The sequence below is a fragment of the Mauremys reevesii genome, linkage group 7, assembly GCF_016161935.1.
Source record: "Mauremys reevesii isolate NIE-2019 linkage group 7, ASM1616193v1, whole genome shotgun sequence".
In the NCBI taxonomy this organism is placed as follows: Eukaryota; Metazoa; Chordata; order Testudines; family Geoemydidae; genus Mauremys; species Mauremys reevesii.
In genome coordinates this window covers 91,010,107-91,022,759 of record NC_052629.1, presented here as the reverse complement: position 1 = coordinate 91,022,759, position 12,653 = coordinate 91,010,107, and the positions used below count along the sequence as shown (strand labels likewise).

Sequence of the window (12,653 nt, the reverse complement as noted above, 5' to 3'; positions counted from 1 at the left end):
ATGCTTCAATATGACTCACTGACTGACAAAAAAATTCTTTTTTACTTATCTAAACCATTATAAAACTTTCAGTTATACATACTCTTTCAGGCTACATGTGAGACAAGACAACTGCATTACTTATTGTAAGACATTTTTATAGTATGTCTGAGATTATAATGAGGATGGCAGAATGACTTGAAATTTCCTCTCAGAAATGATGGTGAGCCATCCTTTTGTGTTAGCAAAATTCACTTTTTATCTTACACGCCTGTTTTTTTCCCCCCCTTAGGGGACTGTTCACCTGTTCAGATTGAAGCCATTAAAGAACTACAACCAGAGTCCAATATCGGCTGCCACCTTCATTTTAATAAGGATGCATTTGATTTCCCAGCACACGATATTTTTACAGCAGAACCTGGATTTGATGCAGTTTCAGGTAAAATGGGGAAAGAAGCTGAGATTGCAAATGCGGAGCTCCAGTGCTACTGCGATTTGTTCTAACATTCCTTGTGCATCCAGAACTTCTGTTCAAGCCAGTGGGAGTCTTGAATGCATAAGGAATTAAGGAGTGGATCCCAAGTGTAATTTAGAGGTTTTTAATGTTAGTTTGTTACTTATGTGTAGTTGTCTGACATTTGTATAATCTCTGTTACTATTTGCTCCATACAGCAGTCAAGATCTTAATGTTTTCAAACAAGTCCTGAACCAGTGGGGGTTCATTAATTTCCACATGTCCTCCTATCTATATAGTGCTGTTTTGAGAAATCTTATATGATACAACCCTGTGTGGATTTAATGATGCACTTGGTAGAATTTTGGGCTGCATCATTATTCAAGACTTTAATGCTAAGAAACCACTACCCTAGATCACTTACGGAAAGGTTGAAGGTACAAATTAAGGTCCTGATTCTGCAAACCCATATGAATAACTTCACACATACAAGACTTTCCATTGCACCTTGAAATGGATGGGAAGCGAGTGCCATCTGTGAAACGGAGACATAATGTGCTCATGCTGATCCACTTCACAAAGCTAGTTGGGGTGCCATATTTTGCTCTAGCTGAACTGTATAAAGGTAGCCCCAGCTAGCTTGCATTGTAGTGGCCTAGTCTGGATGTGGAAAAGGCACAGATGACTGTGTCTGGGCCTGGTTCTGTAAGGAAAGGCTTCAGTTTCTTAGCTAACTGCAGATGACAAAACAAAAAGTACAAGCCACCACTGCTACCTGAGAATGCATGAGCACTCAGGTGTCAAGAAATACCCTGACATTGGGAACCTCTTCAGCAATGGAAGGGCCTAACCCATCAACAGGTGAAACAATTACAATTCACATCAATTCCCCTAGCTGCTTCCCCTGCCAGGCACCAATGCCTTTGTCTTCTATCTAGAGTCAGTCTCAGATTCATAGAGTTTATGCTCAGATGGGACCATTAAATCACCTAGTCTGACCTGTATAGCACAGGCCATTAAATTTCACCCAGATAACCCTGTATTGAGCCCAATAACTTGAGTTGGGCTAAAGCCAATCTTCTCAGTCTGTTCACTGTCCCTGTCTTGTGCAGGTATTGCAGTATCATCAACCCCAAGGATTCAAAAATCACAAGAATGGCTTAAAAATTATATGCTTTTTTAACCTAATGCATTTGAAGTTCTTCTTTATTTGGGTTGTGAACATTTTAGGGATTCAGGTTTTCCCCTACAACCATGAGGGCTAGAATCTTTTATTTTAATGAAAGCTAAGATTCTCCTCTGATCCCATGACATTAGGAGCTGGGACTTTAAGACCAAAACATTGTGAGACTTGCGATTAAAATCATGAGAGTTGGCAACACTGGGAGAGCAGGGGAGAAGTGTACATGAGTGACAATATGATTTTTAAAAAGCACAGATTATGTGGAGAGAGCATTCTTATAATAGTCTGGTAGACCTGCTGCTCTGGATAATGGAGGTTACCTTTGTTGTAAGTGCTGCAGAAAGTATGCCATCAGGGGTAAGATGTGTGCAGTTTCCTTATGCAGAAAAAAGGGGCATGTATTTATCCTTGCTTCAGATCTGTGCTTAAACACATGGTCAGCCAAACTTTTCGAGGTGCGAGAGTGTGGTTACTCCCTCCCCCTCAAATTCTTGAGAAAAGCATCTGTCTTGTGATATAGAAAACGAGTGGCGGAGAAAATGGCAAGGAAACTGATGTGTATGAGAAAATCAGCTTGTACTGATAATCCCAAAGTGAGCAGAGCGGATATTATTTTATTTATTTATTTTATTAATCCTTAGTCATCAATTGGGATGACTTTTAAGAGGTTGGAGGGAATCACTGAATATCTGAGCAGTAATGGAGCAGTGCACAATAAGGCAGTATGCAGGATGGGTTTCTGAAGAACAAATCACACCAGACAAAGTTGATTATGATGGCTGTTGGCTAGATGGATGAAGAGAACAGAGTGTATGTTGTTATGTTTGGATTGGAATAATGCATTTGATCCAGTGTTCCCAGAAATCATACACTCAAAATTTGGTTCAAATCAGCTGGGCCCGTGAACAATTTTACATGAAGGAAGTCTTCTAGTTCAGTATCCCTGGGAATTATTGCTAGGCCCCATCCTAGGGTCTTATTTGTTCACTGCACTTTCATGCCTTTTCCCACTCTTGGGATACCCTGTCCATTGTGGTTTGTCAGGGCATCAACTTCCCCTTGTTCTTTTCCCCTCTAAAGTCTCCCTTCCACAAGGAACGTTCTTGGGTGTGAAGAGAAAAAACATAAAGAAACACAAGTAAATTAACAAGGGTTGAACTGTTTTCATCTTTATAGGACACTATACCTGTTCCATCACAATGCACAGACTTACTGACAAGCAGCTAAAGCATCTGAGCATGAGCAAAACTGCTCTCCTAGTTACAGCTTCAATCCAGGGCAGCCATTTCTCTGGAGAGCAGATCAGCGCTGAAGTGCCGTTCAATCCAGGGTTTTATGCTGATCAGACTGAAATTCTCTTAAGTAACCATTACACGAGTTCTGATGTGAAAATATTTGGAACCACTGAAATTCTTGACAAACTGGAGGTAAGTATGTCACGGCAAATTCTCATTACATATTTAAGGCTGTATTGAGCCATTGGGTGCATTTGTGAGCAAGGGGCCAGTGTGTAAACTTCATCACCCTGGGAGTACTTCCAGGAGACAATGTGATTCTCTCATCCCTCTGATGCATAAGGCCCTCCATGCTTTCCCCTTGCTCCAGGGAAGGAGTCATTTATGGCTGGCTTATACCTATAGCAAATTACAACACACACACCTACTGGCTCAGCGGTGCTGGCCAGTTTGTCATGGGGACTGATGCCTGCCTGATCTGGGGAATGTTTGCCCTTCTGTGTGGCCAGGCCCAGGGAGCCTATGCAAGTGTGTAAGGAGGGGCTCTTGCTTTCCCATGTGTGGAGGTTGCCATGCAAGTCACAGAATAGCCCATAGTGTAAATATGCATGGCACTTTACAAAAATATAACACAAGCACACAGTCAGGGTATGTGTACAATGATAGCCCCAGGAGGTGAGGAGTGAATTAATGAGGTGGCTCAGAAGAAATCAAGCAGCTATAATTGGCAGGATTTTTCAACAGAGTAAAACTTTTCTCGGCATAAATCAGAACAAATGGACCTGAGCAAAACATGGGAGGGAGATTTCTCAACCTGGGGTTCACTCAGCATTCCCAGCAGCTGTGCTAGCATGGAGGCTTCCCAGAGCCATTCTCCCTTTCCAGCAGTCCTGCTGCTAAATCTTCCCCTAGGCACCTATGCAAGGGGAGGAGAAAGTGTAGCTGAAATTTAACCCCCTATGTACTAGGGAGCAGTTAGTTCCCCTGCACCTCATCACAACCAGCTGTAACCTGTTGCCCATTGTTATATGTGTGTGGATTGTTAGATCCATTCTTAGTAGCTATTATAAGAGGTCCAAACAGACTTGTTTTGGATGAAAATAAAGTGTCATGTTTGCTAGTTTAACATCTATCCTGAGACCATGTGCTGCATTTTCTGTGGACTGACTCAATGCTTTGCCATCTCTAATTGCCATGATTCTCTGGTTTTATGTACTGATACATGCATAACCTTTAAAATTCAAAAATGTCTTCTGATAGTACCTGCTGTGGTGTGAACTGCAGATGTTTATAATCTCTCCAGAGGGGAAAGATTAAAACACTAGTTTTTGTAATTGTGCACATACAGTTGTGTGTATTTTCTCCAGCTAAGTAAACCATATTTGATATATTTTGGGATATCTAGTATATGATTGTTTTTCTTCTCACCCCAGGGACTAAATGCAGAAACTCATCATGAAGTTTGAGATCTGATGTTAAAATAATAACCTGTGTTCATCAACCTTGCTAAGTTTTGTGGTTTTTTAAAAGCATTTTAGTATTTGACTCGTTGTATTGATGTTACCCGACAGCAGAAAGATTAATTTGTAGAAGGATAGGAGGATCTTTTAAGTACTGGAGTCAACGTTAACATTCTTGTGTCTTAGAGATTCCACCAACGTGAGAAGCCGGGATGGGCAGGAATGGTGTCCCTAGCCTCTGTTTGCCAGAAGCTGGGAATGAGTGACAGAATGGATCACTTGATGATTACCTGTTCTATTCATTCCCTCTGGGGCACCTGGCACTGACCACTGTCAGGAGACAGGATACTGGGCTAGATGGACCTTTGGTCTGACCCAGGTTGGCTGCTTTTATGTTGAGAATCACATTTCTATGTGGAAATATACTGTTACATTTATTGTATAGTAAAGTATTATTACAAGTAACCCTGGAGGTTATGCAACAGGTAGGGAGTGAAAACATTTTTCTCTGTTTTCACTTTGTTTCCGAATGGTACAGTTAGTTTTGCTATTTAGTTGATGGTCACTCACATGTTTGTTTCATGCCCTGGCAGGATGATATTGCTTTCATGTGCTACTGTGTGGGGAGTTCACATGCATGCTCTTCTCCAGGCTTGCAAGAGACGGTAGCAAAAGTGGCAGCAGCAATGCTGAAACTAAATAGGCAACAGATAGTTGTGCGAGCAGAGAGGGAGAGTGAATCTGAGGAAGTTTGGTGGTATAGCTCTATGATTACAACATATGCTCCTCTTTGAAGCAAATTTTCCTTCCAAGAGAGTGGTAATTCTTATACATCTCTTTGGCATAGAACCAGGAAAAGAGGATGTGCACCGTGCTTGTTGGGACAGTATGTTTGTCTTGCAGGTGAAATGTGGGTCACCAATGGTGAAGGCCTTTGAGAAGGAGAAATCGTATGGACTGCCTAGTTATGTAATCTACACTGTTAGTGTATCTGATCCAGGAGTTCCAAGCCAGGGGTCCTTATCAACCATTCTTACCATATCTAGCCCAGTGACTGACCAGTCGATCACTGTTCCGGTGACAGTGATTTATGTAGCTGAGAGAAGCGAGCCAATGAGACGTAAGTGTATCTATCTGTATATTTCATGTGTCAGAATAAATCTCCAACATTCATTAGTGTTCAAGGTGGTGGTGTAGAACTTAGTGTGGCTTAGATTTGAGCCAGGTTTAACAGTCAGCTTAAAAAGTTGTCTGATATGTAAGATAAACACTGATATTCTGACAGCAAGGTTTGCATGCAAATGCTCCTTGTGGCTGAAGCTGAACACATTTCCCTTTCTGGGTCAGTCCAATTACTGTCTTTGGAATGTTCCCTCTAATGGCTGCTTGCCCATCCCAGCTGGCATAAATTCCATAATTCTATAGTATCCAACAATACTTCTTGCTTTAAATTTTACATACTCTCAAACATGGCTTGGCATTTCCAAAACTGATTAGTGGGTTGATGTGGGAACAATGTGTGTGACATTTCAATCTATTTTGAGTTATCACCGACAAGCACATTTTGAACATTATAGTGGAAATTGCCATTGTAATCTAAGTCAGTCATGTTATTTAAACTAATAAAATGTATCATGCACAAATAAATATTCAAAATGAAATAGGAAAAAAAGCTAGGAAAAGAGACCAGTTGTCATTAGAGAGGATTAGAAAGATACAATGCTATTTATAACATCATATGATATCTCTCCTTTTCAATCGGTTCCACAGACGGAGCCAGCTTATTCCAACACTTCCTTGATTCCTATCAAGTAATATTCTTCACGCTTTTTGCACTGCTGGCGGGGACAGCTGTTGTGATCATAGGTAAGGAAGTAAAAAGCTTCAATAATATTTTCCTAACTTTTAAACATTTTAGCTGTGCTTTTAAAAGAATAATTTCCATTCTGAAATGGTTTTGATAATGTCTTTCAGCCTACCATGCAGTTTTCTCCCCAAAAGAACAGAACACTTATCCAGCATTTACCCCAAGGACAACGCCTCAACACAGCTATAACAGTAAGCAGCTGTTACCCAGTTATAAATAAAATTAATTGGTTACCCTAGATATTGCATCTGAATTATTGCAAGGAGGTTGCACTAAGAGAACCCTGTATCCTGAGATAAATTATAAGGCTGGCATCTAAGCACCATACAACTTTTAGTGTTCTAAATTCTGATTTCACACACACCTGTCCTATACTGCTGTGACTCCTTAGGCCTGAGTGGAAATACTTGCACTTTACATTTTTGTGATGGAGACTAGAATCAGGATCATTAAATGGTATTTTGCAAGAAATATTTGGCGGGGCGGGGGGCGGAGAAATAACTGCAGTAGTGGGAAAACTAAGGTCCAGATCCTGCTCCTATGGAATCCAATGACAAAAACTCCCATAGTTCAGTATGTACCTTCTATGGATGTTACTTTGCCTTTTATGTAACATGCACATCAGAAATCTCAGTGTTACACGGGTACATACTTAGGGTTGATCAGAAACATAAGGAAAAATCAGAATTCTTTGACCCTCAGTAGTTGCACTCCTGATTGAGAGAGAAATTTTTAATATCTTGTCTTAGTTACGACCTTTGGAAAATTCCACTAAGAGAGTTTCAGTGAAGTTTCCTGTGCTGTAATGGAGATTTCAGTCCCTCTGTGGCAGAACAGACACACATTTTATTTATTTATTTGGTTGTTTGGTTATTTGTAAAGCAGCCTTGGTGGAAGGAAGGTTAGCCAAAAGAGTGCTCTGGGAGAAAGGATTTAGTAATGCTTCAGGCTCCATTGTTGAAAAGCCCATTGCTGATCGTGGAAGATTCAGGCAAGATCAAGACGCCCAGAAGTTACCATCACCACCAAGTTTGTCAGGAAAGAAAATAAAACGTGGAAAGTAGTGGCATGTTCCCATCTTTAAAAAGGAAAACAATGAGCAGGGAGACTATTTAACTTTAATTTGGAAATCAATCCCAGCATAACTGTGAAATACTCAAAATTCCTATGTTGTTATAATTAGTAAAATGTGCCTAGGGTTTCTTTCCTCCTCCTTGGCATTACATTACCCTTTATTAAAGTCTGAGCAAGGTCCTGCAAGGAATCAGAATTAATTACCTGGATTTCAGTTGTCTTAGTGATCATCTCTACAGTACCTTCTACAATGTTTCATATATTAAATAAATCTTGTGAGGTACAGTAACACTCCACTTAACGGCCTCTCACTTAACGTTGTTTCGATCTTACGTCCCTGCTCAATTACAGAACATGCTCCATTTAAAGTTGTGCAGTGCTTTGCTAGAACGTCGCTTGGCTGCTTTGTCCACAGCTGGCAGCGCCCCTAACAGCTCCCCTATGCCCCCACACAGCACCTCCCGCCTGCCAGCAGACCTCGTGGATCAGCACCTTCCCCCTCCCCCGCTTCCTGCCCACGGCAATCAGCTGGTTTGTGGCATTCAGGAGGGAGGGCGGAGGAGCAAGGACTCGGTGCGCAGGCTCCCCCTCCCTCCCCTGCCTCCTGAATGCTGCAAGCCAGCTGACTGCCGTGGGCAGGAGGCAGAGGAAGGAATGGGGAGGAGCAAGGACGCGGCGTGCGGAGTAAATGAGGATGCAGGGGGAAGAAGAGGCGGATTAAGGGTGGTGGCTTGGGGGAAAGGGTGGAATGGGCAGGCCGAGGGTTGAGCTCCTCACCCCTGGTGCTTGCAGAGTAGGGGAAGCTGCTGCTGCTGCGCACCATGCTTCTCCTAGCCTACAGCACCTTCAGCTTCCTTGCCTGCCTCATTGTCTCCAGTGCCAGTGGGCTGTGCCTGTGTGGGGTAAGGCAGGGGCACCTCCCAACTATAGTACTGTACTGCAGTGGTCCTCAACCTTTTCGTCTGGCAGGCGCCACTGCGGCGGTGGAGCACCCACCAAAATGCCACCAAATTTCGGCGGTATTTCGGCAGCAACGCCTCTCGATGACGTCACTTGTCGACAGCAAGTGACGTCATCGAGAGGCGTCCCCACCGAAATTTGGGAGCGACGCCTCTCGATGACGTCACTTGTCGACAGCAAGTGACGTCATCGAGAGGCGTCCCCGCCGAAATTCGGGGGCGACGCCTATCGATGACATCACTTGTCGGCGACAAGCATCATCATCGAGAGGAGTCCCCACCGAAATGCCGCTGAAATTCGGCGGCATTTCGGTGGGTGCTCTCCCGGGGGCCAGGACGCGGGCACATTAAGATGCCCCCACGGGCGCCATGGCGCCCGCAGGCACCACGTTGGGGACCACTGCTGTACTGTATGGCAAAAAAAAAAATTCCCTGGAACCTAACCCCCCCATTTACGTTCATTCTTATGGGGAAATTGGATTCGCTTAACATCATTTCACCTAAAGTTGCATTTTTCAGGAACATAACGACAACGTTAAGTGAGGAGATACTATATCCAGCTCACCGCACAGGGAAACTTTCATCTTCTGCATAGTCTACATAGAACAGAGACGGAAACTTCTTTGCCTTCAATTACAGTGAAAGTCCCAGTGTTAGATCCCTGGGAACAGAGTGCAGAAGGGCTGGAAGCTTCACTAGCTACAAAAAATTGCTGAAAAAAATGGAAGATCTTATCTGATCTGGGATGAAGGAAGTGATTAAGAAAGCCAGGTGCAAGGAAAACTGGATGAGCCTTTCACTTGCTTTTCCTAGTCTCCTGCTTTCCCATACCACTGAAAATCTAAGGAAAAAAAGAATTGCCCCAAGCATCATTAAACTACACCAGGGGTCAGAGAACAGAAGGTAACATACAGGGAATAAAATTACCAAATTTCCAAAGAAATTCTTACTCCCACCACACCTGCAGGACCTCCCATTTTGCCTTGTTTCTTTTTTCCCCTTGGCCAGAAAAAGCAAGTATTTAAACCTCTGAGTTAACGAATTCAGACTTGATAGAACAACTATTGTGTTGATGCTGTTAGGGCCAGAGCTCCCACTACTGCACATTCAGACTTATCCAAAAATTGAGGCCTCAGGTGCCAAAGTGCTGTTTATTCTGTTTGGACAAAGCAGAAAGTAGCTAAAACCACTACAGCTGGGTGACATTTTTGTACCTAAATCTTTTCTTGACGTGTGCCTGGTTTGGAGTTTGCAAAGAGTTCAATTTTACTACAATTTGAAATTATTTGGGAGGAAATAGATCTAGCTGTCAAGAGACTTGTATTCTAATGTTTCTGACACAGACTTGTTGTGTTAATTGAATGCAACTATGCACCTTAAGTTCCCCTATTAAATAGTGATACAGAGATTTACCTACTTCCAATAGAGGTTTAAATTTGCTTGTAACATGTTAAGGTGAGTCATTGGTTGAAGCGAGAAGAGAATTCACAAACCCCTCACTCCCACTGAGCAGGATTAGTTTTGCAGACCCCACCACATACTCATCCTCTTCTTTTACTTTTTGCACCATTGTTCAATTTCTTTGTTTTCTTTTCAGTGACTTTTTCTGTGAATTTGAGTTTCCAGGTACCTGCCCATGACAAATGTTCAGTTTCTTGAACTGCCATGGAGAATCAAGACGTCAGGTGGTCAATAACCACATAAACTTAATTATTGAAAAAATCGCATTAACTTTCACAAAAAAAAAAAACAAATCAATCAATTTCACACCGTCCTACAAAGGAGTCACTGAATACCTATTACAATGTAGGACCCTGAGCCAGCAACACACATAAGTACATGAATAATCCAATTTACTTCAGTTGGGACTACTTGCTTATAGTTAGGCACATGCTTGAGTATTTTGCTGAACTGGAGCCTCACTTCATATGAATGGCTTTTGGGTATTCAGAGTGAGATAAAACAAACCCAGATTATTACTTACTGTCGTTATTATTTACTGAAATGAAATAAATGGGTGGGCCTCAGGGGTTTTATCAATGCATTAATTCATGTTGCTTGTGAGAAGAAATACAGAAGTTCCATCATCTTCATTTGATTAAAATGTACCTGAAAATATAAAGGTGGAGCTTTATTTTCAGTGAGTCCTTAGACTCCCTTCCAGTGTTAATCCAATCTAAGAGTAGCTGTTGGTTTTTTACTCCCTCGCTCCCCCGCCCTTAATATGATTGTTTCCTCTCTTTCTCCATGACTGTAGGTTTTTCTGTTTCATCTGCAACTTCTCTCAGTCCTTCGTACTCAGATAGAAAAAACAGTCCTCCCTCCAGGCTCTGGAGTACGGGTTATGCTTCACATTAAAGAAAGACTACAGGACTCATCTGCACAAGGACATATACTTGGGTTGGAAGAAAAGTCAATGCTTTTACTAATAGCAAAATCATTTCACTCTGGAAAATTCTCAGCTAGGCTTAAAAACTTTCAAATGCCAGTGTAATGCAAGTCATCTTAAAAATGCAGTGTAATATACTGTGCAACACCTTTTTTTAATGCATAATGCTCTTTAAATTTTTAAGGGGATGCTTTCAATCCTATAAAATCCATTCCTGTGTCTTTTATGTTATGTTCAGTTGACAAAGATGACTGGACAATTAGCTATCTTTGTGCTAAGCTAGCTTTCCTGCAAATGTCACGCAATTAGAAGGTACACTTAGAAGAAAGTGGTTAAGTATTACGGTCTTTTTTTTTATTTGCTTCCTGTGGAAATTAACTTTCTTTTAACATGGTTTTCAAAGAAGGGAAATAGTAAAACAGGTAAAATGTGAGCCAAAAATGTGAAGGAGTCTGTGTTTCAAAGGACTAACGTTTTCTTTGGGCTCCAGTATTATCATCATGAGACTCAGGAATGTATTGCACTGATAAGTGTTCTTATATTTTAGCCTTACAATGTGATGTATCTTCATAAGTTGCCAGTTTAAAAATAGGAAATGCTGTAATAACTGTGAATAGATTAGTCTGTTTTCTTTATTTTTTACAGAAAATTATAAATATGGCTCCCCATAAGTACAATTGCAGTATATTTATGGTTACTGTACTCTCCTGCGCTTGAATGACCGAGAATGCTAAAAAGCATGTGCCTTTCTCGAGTAACCATAATTTATGAATGAAGATTTCTAGAACTGTTACAGAGGAGTATGCAGATCTTTTTGAGTGAAGGCAGTTATTTTTGGCTTTCTATTTGTTAATACAAACATGACGAACAGTGTATTTTATTGATTGATTTAGAACTATAGGTACCTCAGCAGACACTGAGCCTCCATGCATCACCACTGCCCCAGTTACTGCATTGTGAACTAAGTGGCACGTTATATGATAAAAACGAAGTATGAATGTCAGTTAGCTTAACCTGTTTGTCTCTGGTACAATATGGGCACCCTAAAAATGTTGACTTTTATTACTAGCTATTAATGGTGTGTACAAGCAGGGCATAGTATAATTAATATTTTACTTAATAGTAAAAAAGAGTGCTTACTGTATATCAGCTACGTGTAATAAAATAAGTGTATGCAGCATATTGCATAGGTAGTAAACTATTTCAGTTTTTGTTCTGTTTTTTTAAGTTTTGATTGGCTAGAACAGGCCCATATGACTCAAACTGCATTATTTTCTCTCTCTCTCTCTCTCTCTCTCTCTCTCACACACACACACACACACACACACACACACACACACACACACACACACACACACACACACACACAATCAGAATCTACTTTACTAAACTAGGAGGTAGATCACTGCACATGCTCAGACATGCTGAGCTTTTCATAAGTCTGCCAACAAAGTACATACAAGTGAGATTTTTACACATTTATTTTAAAACATGAGAAGAGAGTGGTTTTCAAGCCATAGCTTTAAAATATTGCTCCTAGGAGGGAAAAATTACCTCAGTTGTGGTATATTAAATCCTCCGATGATTAAAATTGAAATATTGGTCATTTTCTTTCAGCCTGTGGGCTTTGTTTTCAAGCTTTGTTTACATATATGTAATACTGTCAGAGGGGCAACTGTGAATAATTTCCTTAGTTGTGAATTGTCAAAAAACAAGAAGTAGTTGTTCAGTGAAGGTGATCTGTTATAAGGAACATAATATTGTGTCATTACAGTGTGAGCCAGTAAAACATTGAGCTCTTCTTGTGAGAAATACGTGAAATATGCAAGATTTATACGGGCAAATATTCAAAAGACATGAATGTATACACAGACAAATTCGGTGGCATGTAGGTTTTTTTACATGGTACTACTGGAAAATGCCACATTGTTCAATAGTATTCCTTTGTGGGATTTTGTGTAATTTATTTACTAGTGCTTGAGAAATACAGATGTGCCTTACATGCTGGTGTTCCTTAAAATTGACAGTTTGAATGTAAATATGACCGTTTATA

At 41.0% G+C, this 12,653-nt stretch overlaps 1 protein-coding gene across 1 annotated transcript in view; it reads left to right on the top strand.

Annotated features, from left to right (window-relative positions):
* Positions 1–11,782, top strand: part of NUP210 (nucleoporin 210) — a 124,373-nt gene extending 112,591 nt beyond the window's left edge. Inside the window, exons 35-40 of the mRNA XM_039546052.1 lie at positions 272–418; positions 2,793–3,043; positions 5,215–5,431; positions 6,082–6,177; positions 6,286–6,369; positions 10,469–11,782. Coding sequence (XP_039401986.1) covers positions 272–418; positions 2,793–3,043; positions 5,215–5,431; positions 6,082–6,177; positions 6,286–6,369; positions 10,469–10,569 — 896 coding nt within the window. The 3' untranslated portion in view covers positions 10,570–11,782. The remainder of the gene's footprint in view (positions 1–271; positions 419–2,792; positions 3,044–5,214; positions 5,432–6,081; positions 6,178–6,285; positions 6,370–10,468) is intronic.
* Positions 11,783–12,653: the final 871 nt, after the last annotated feature.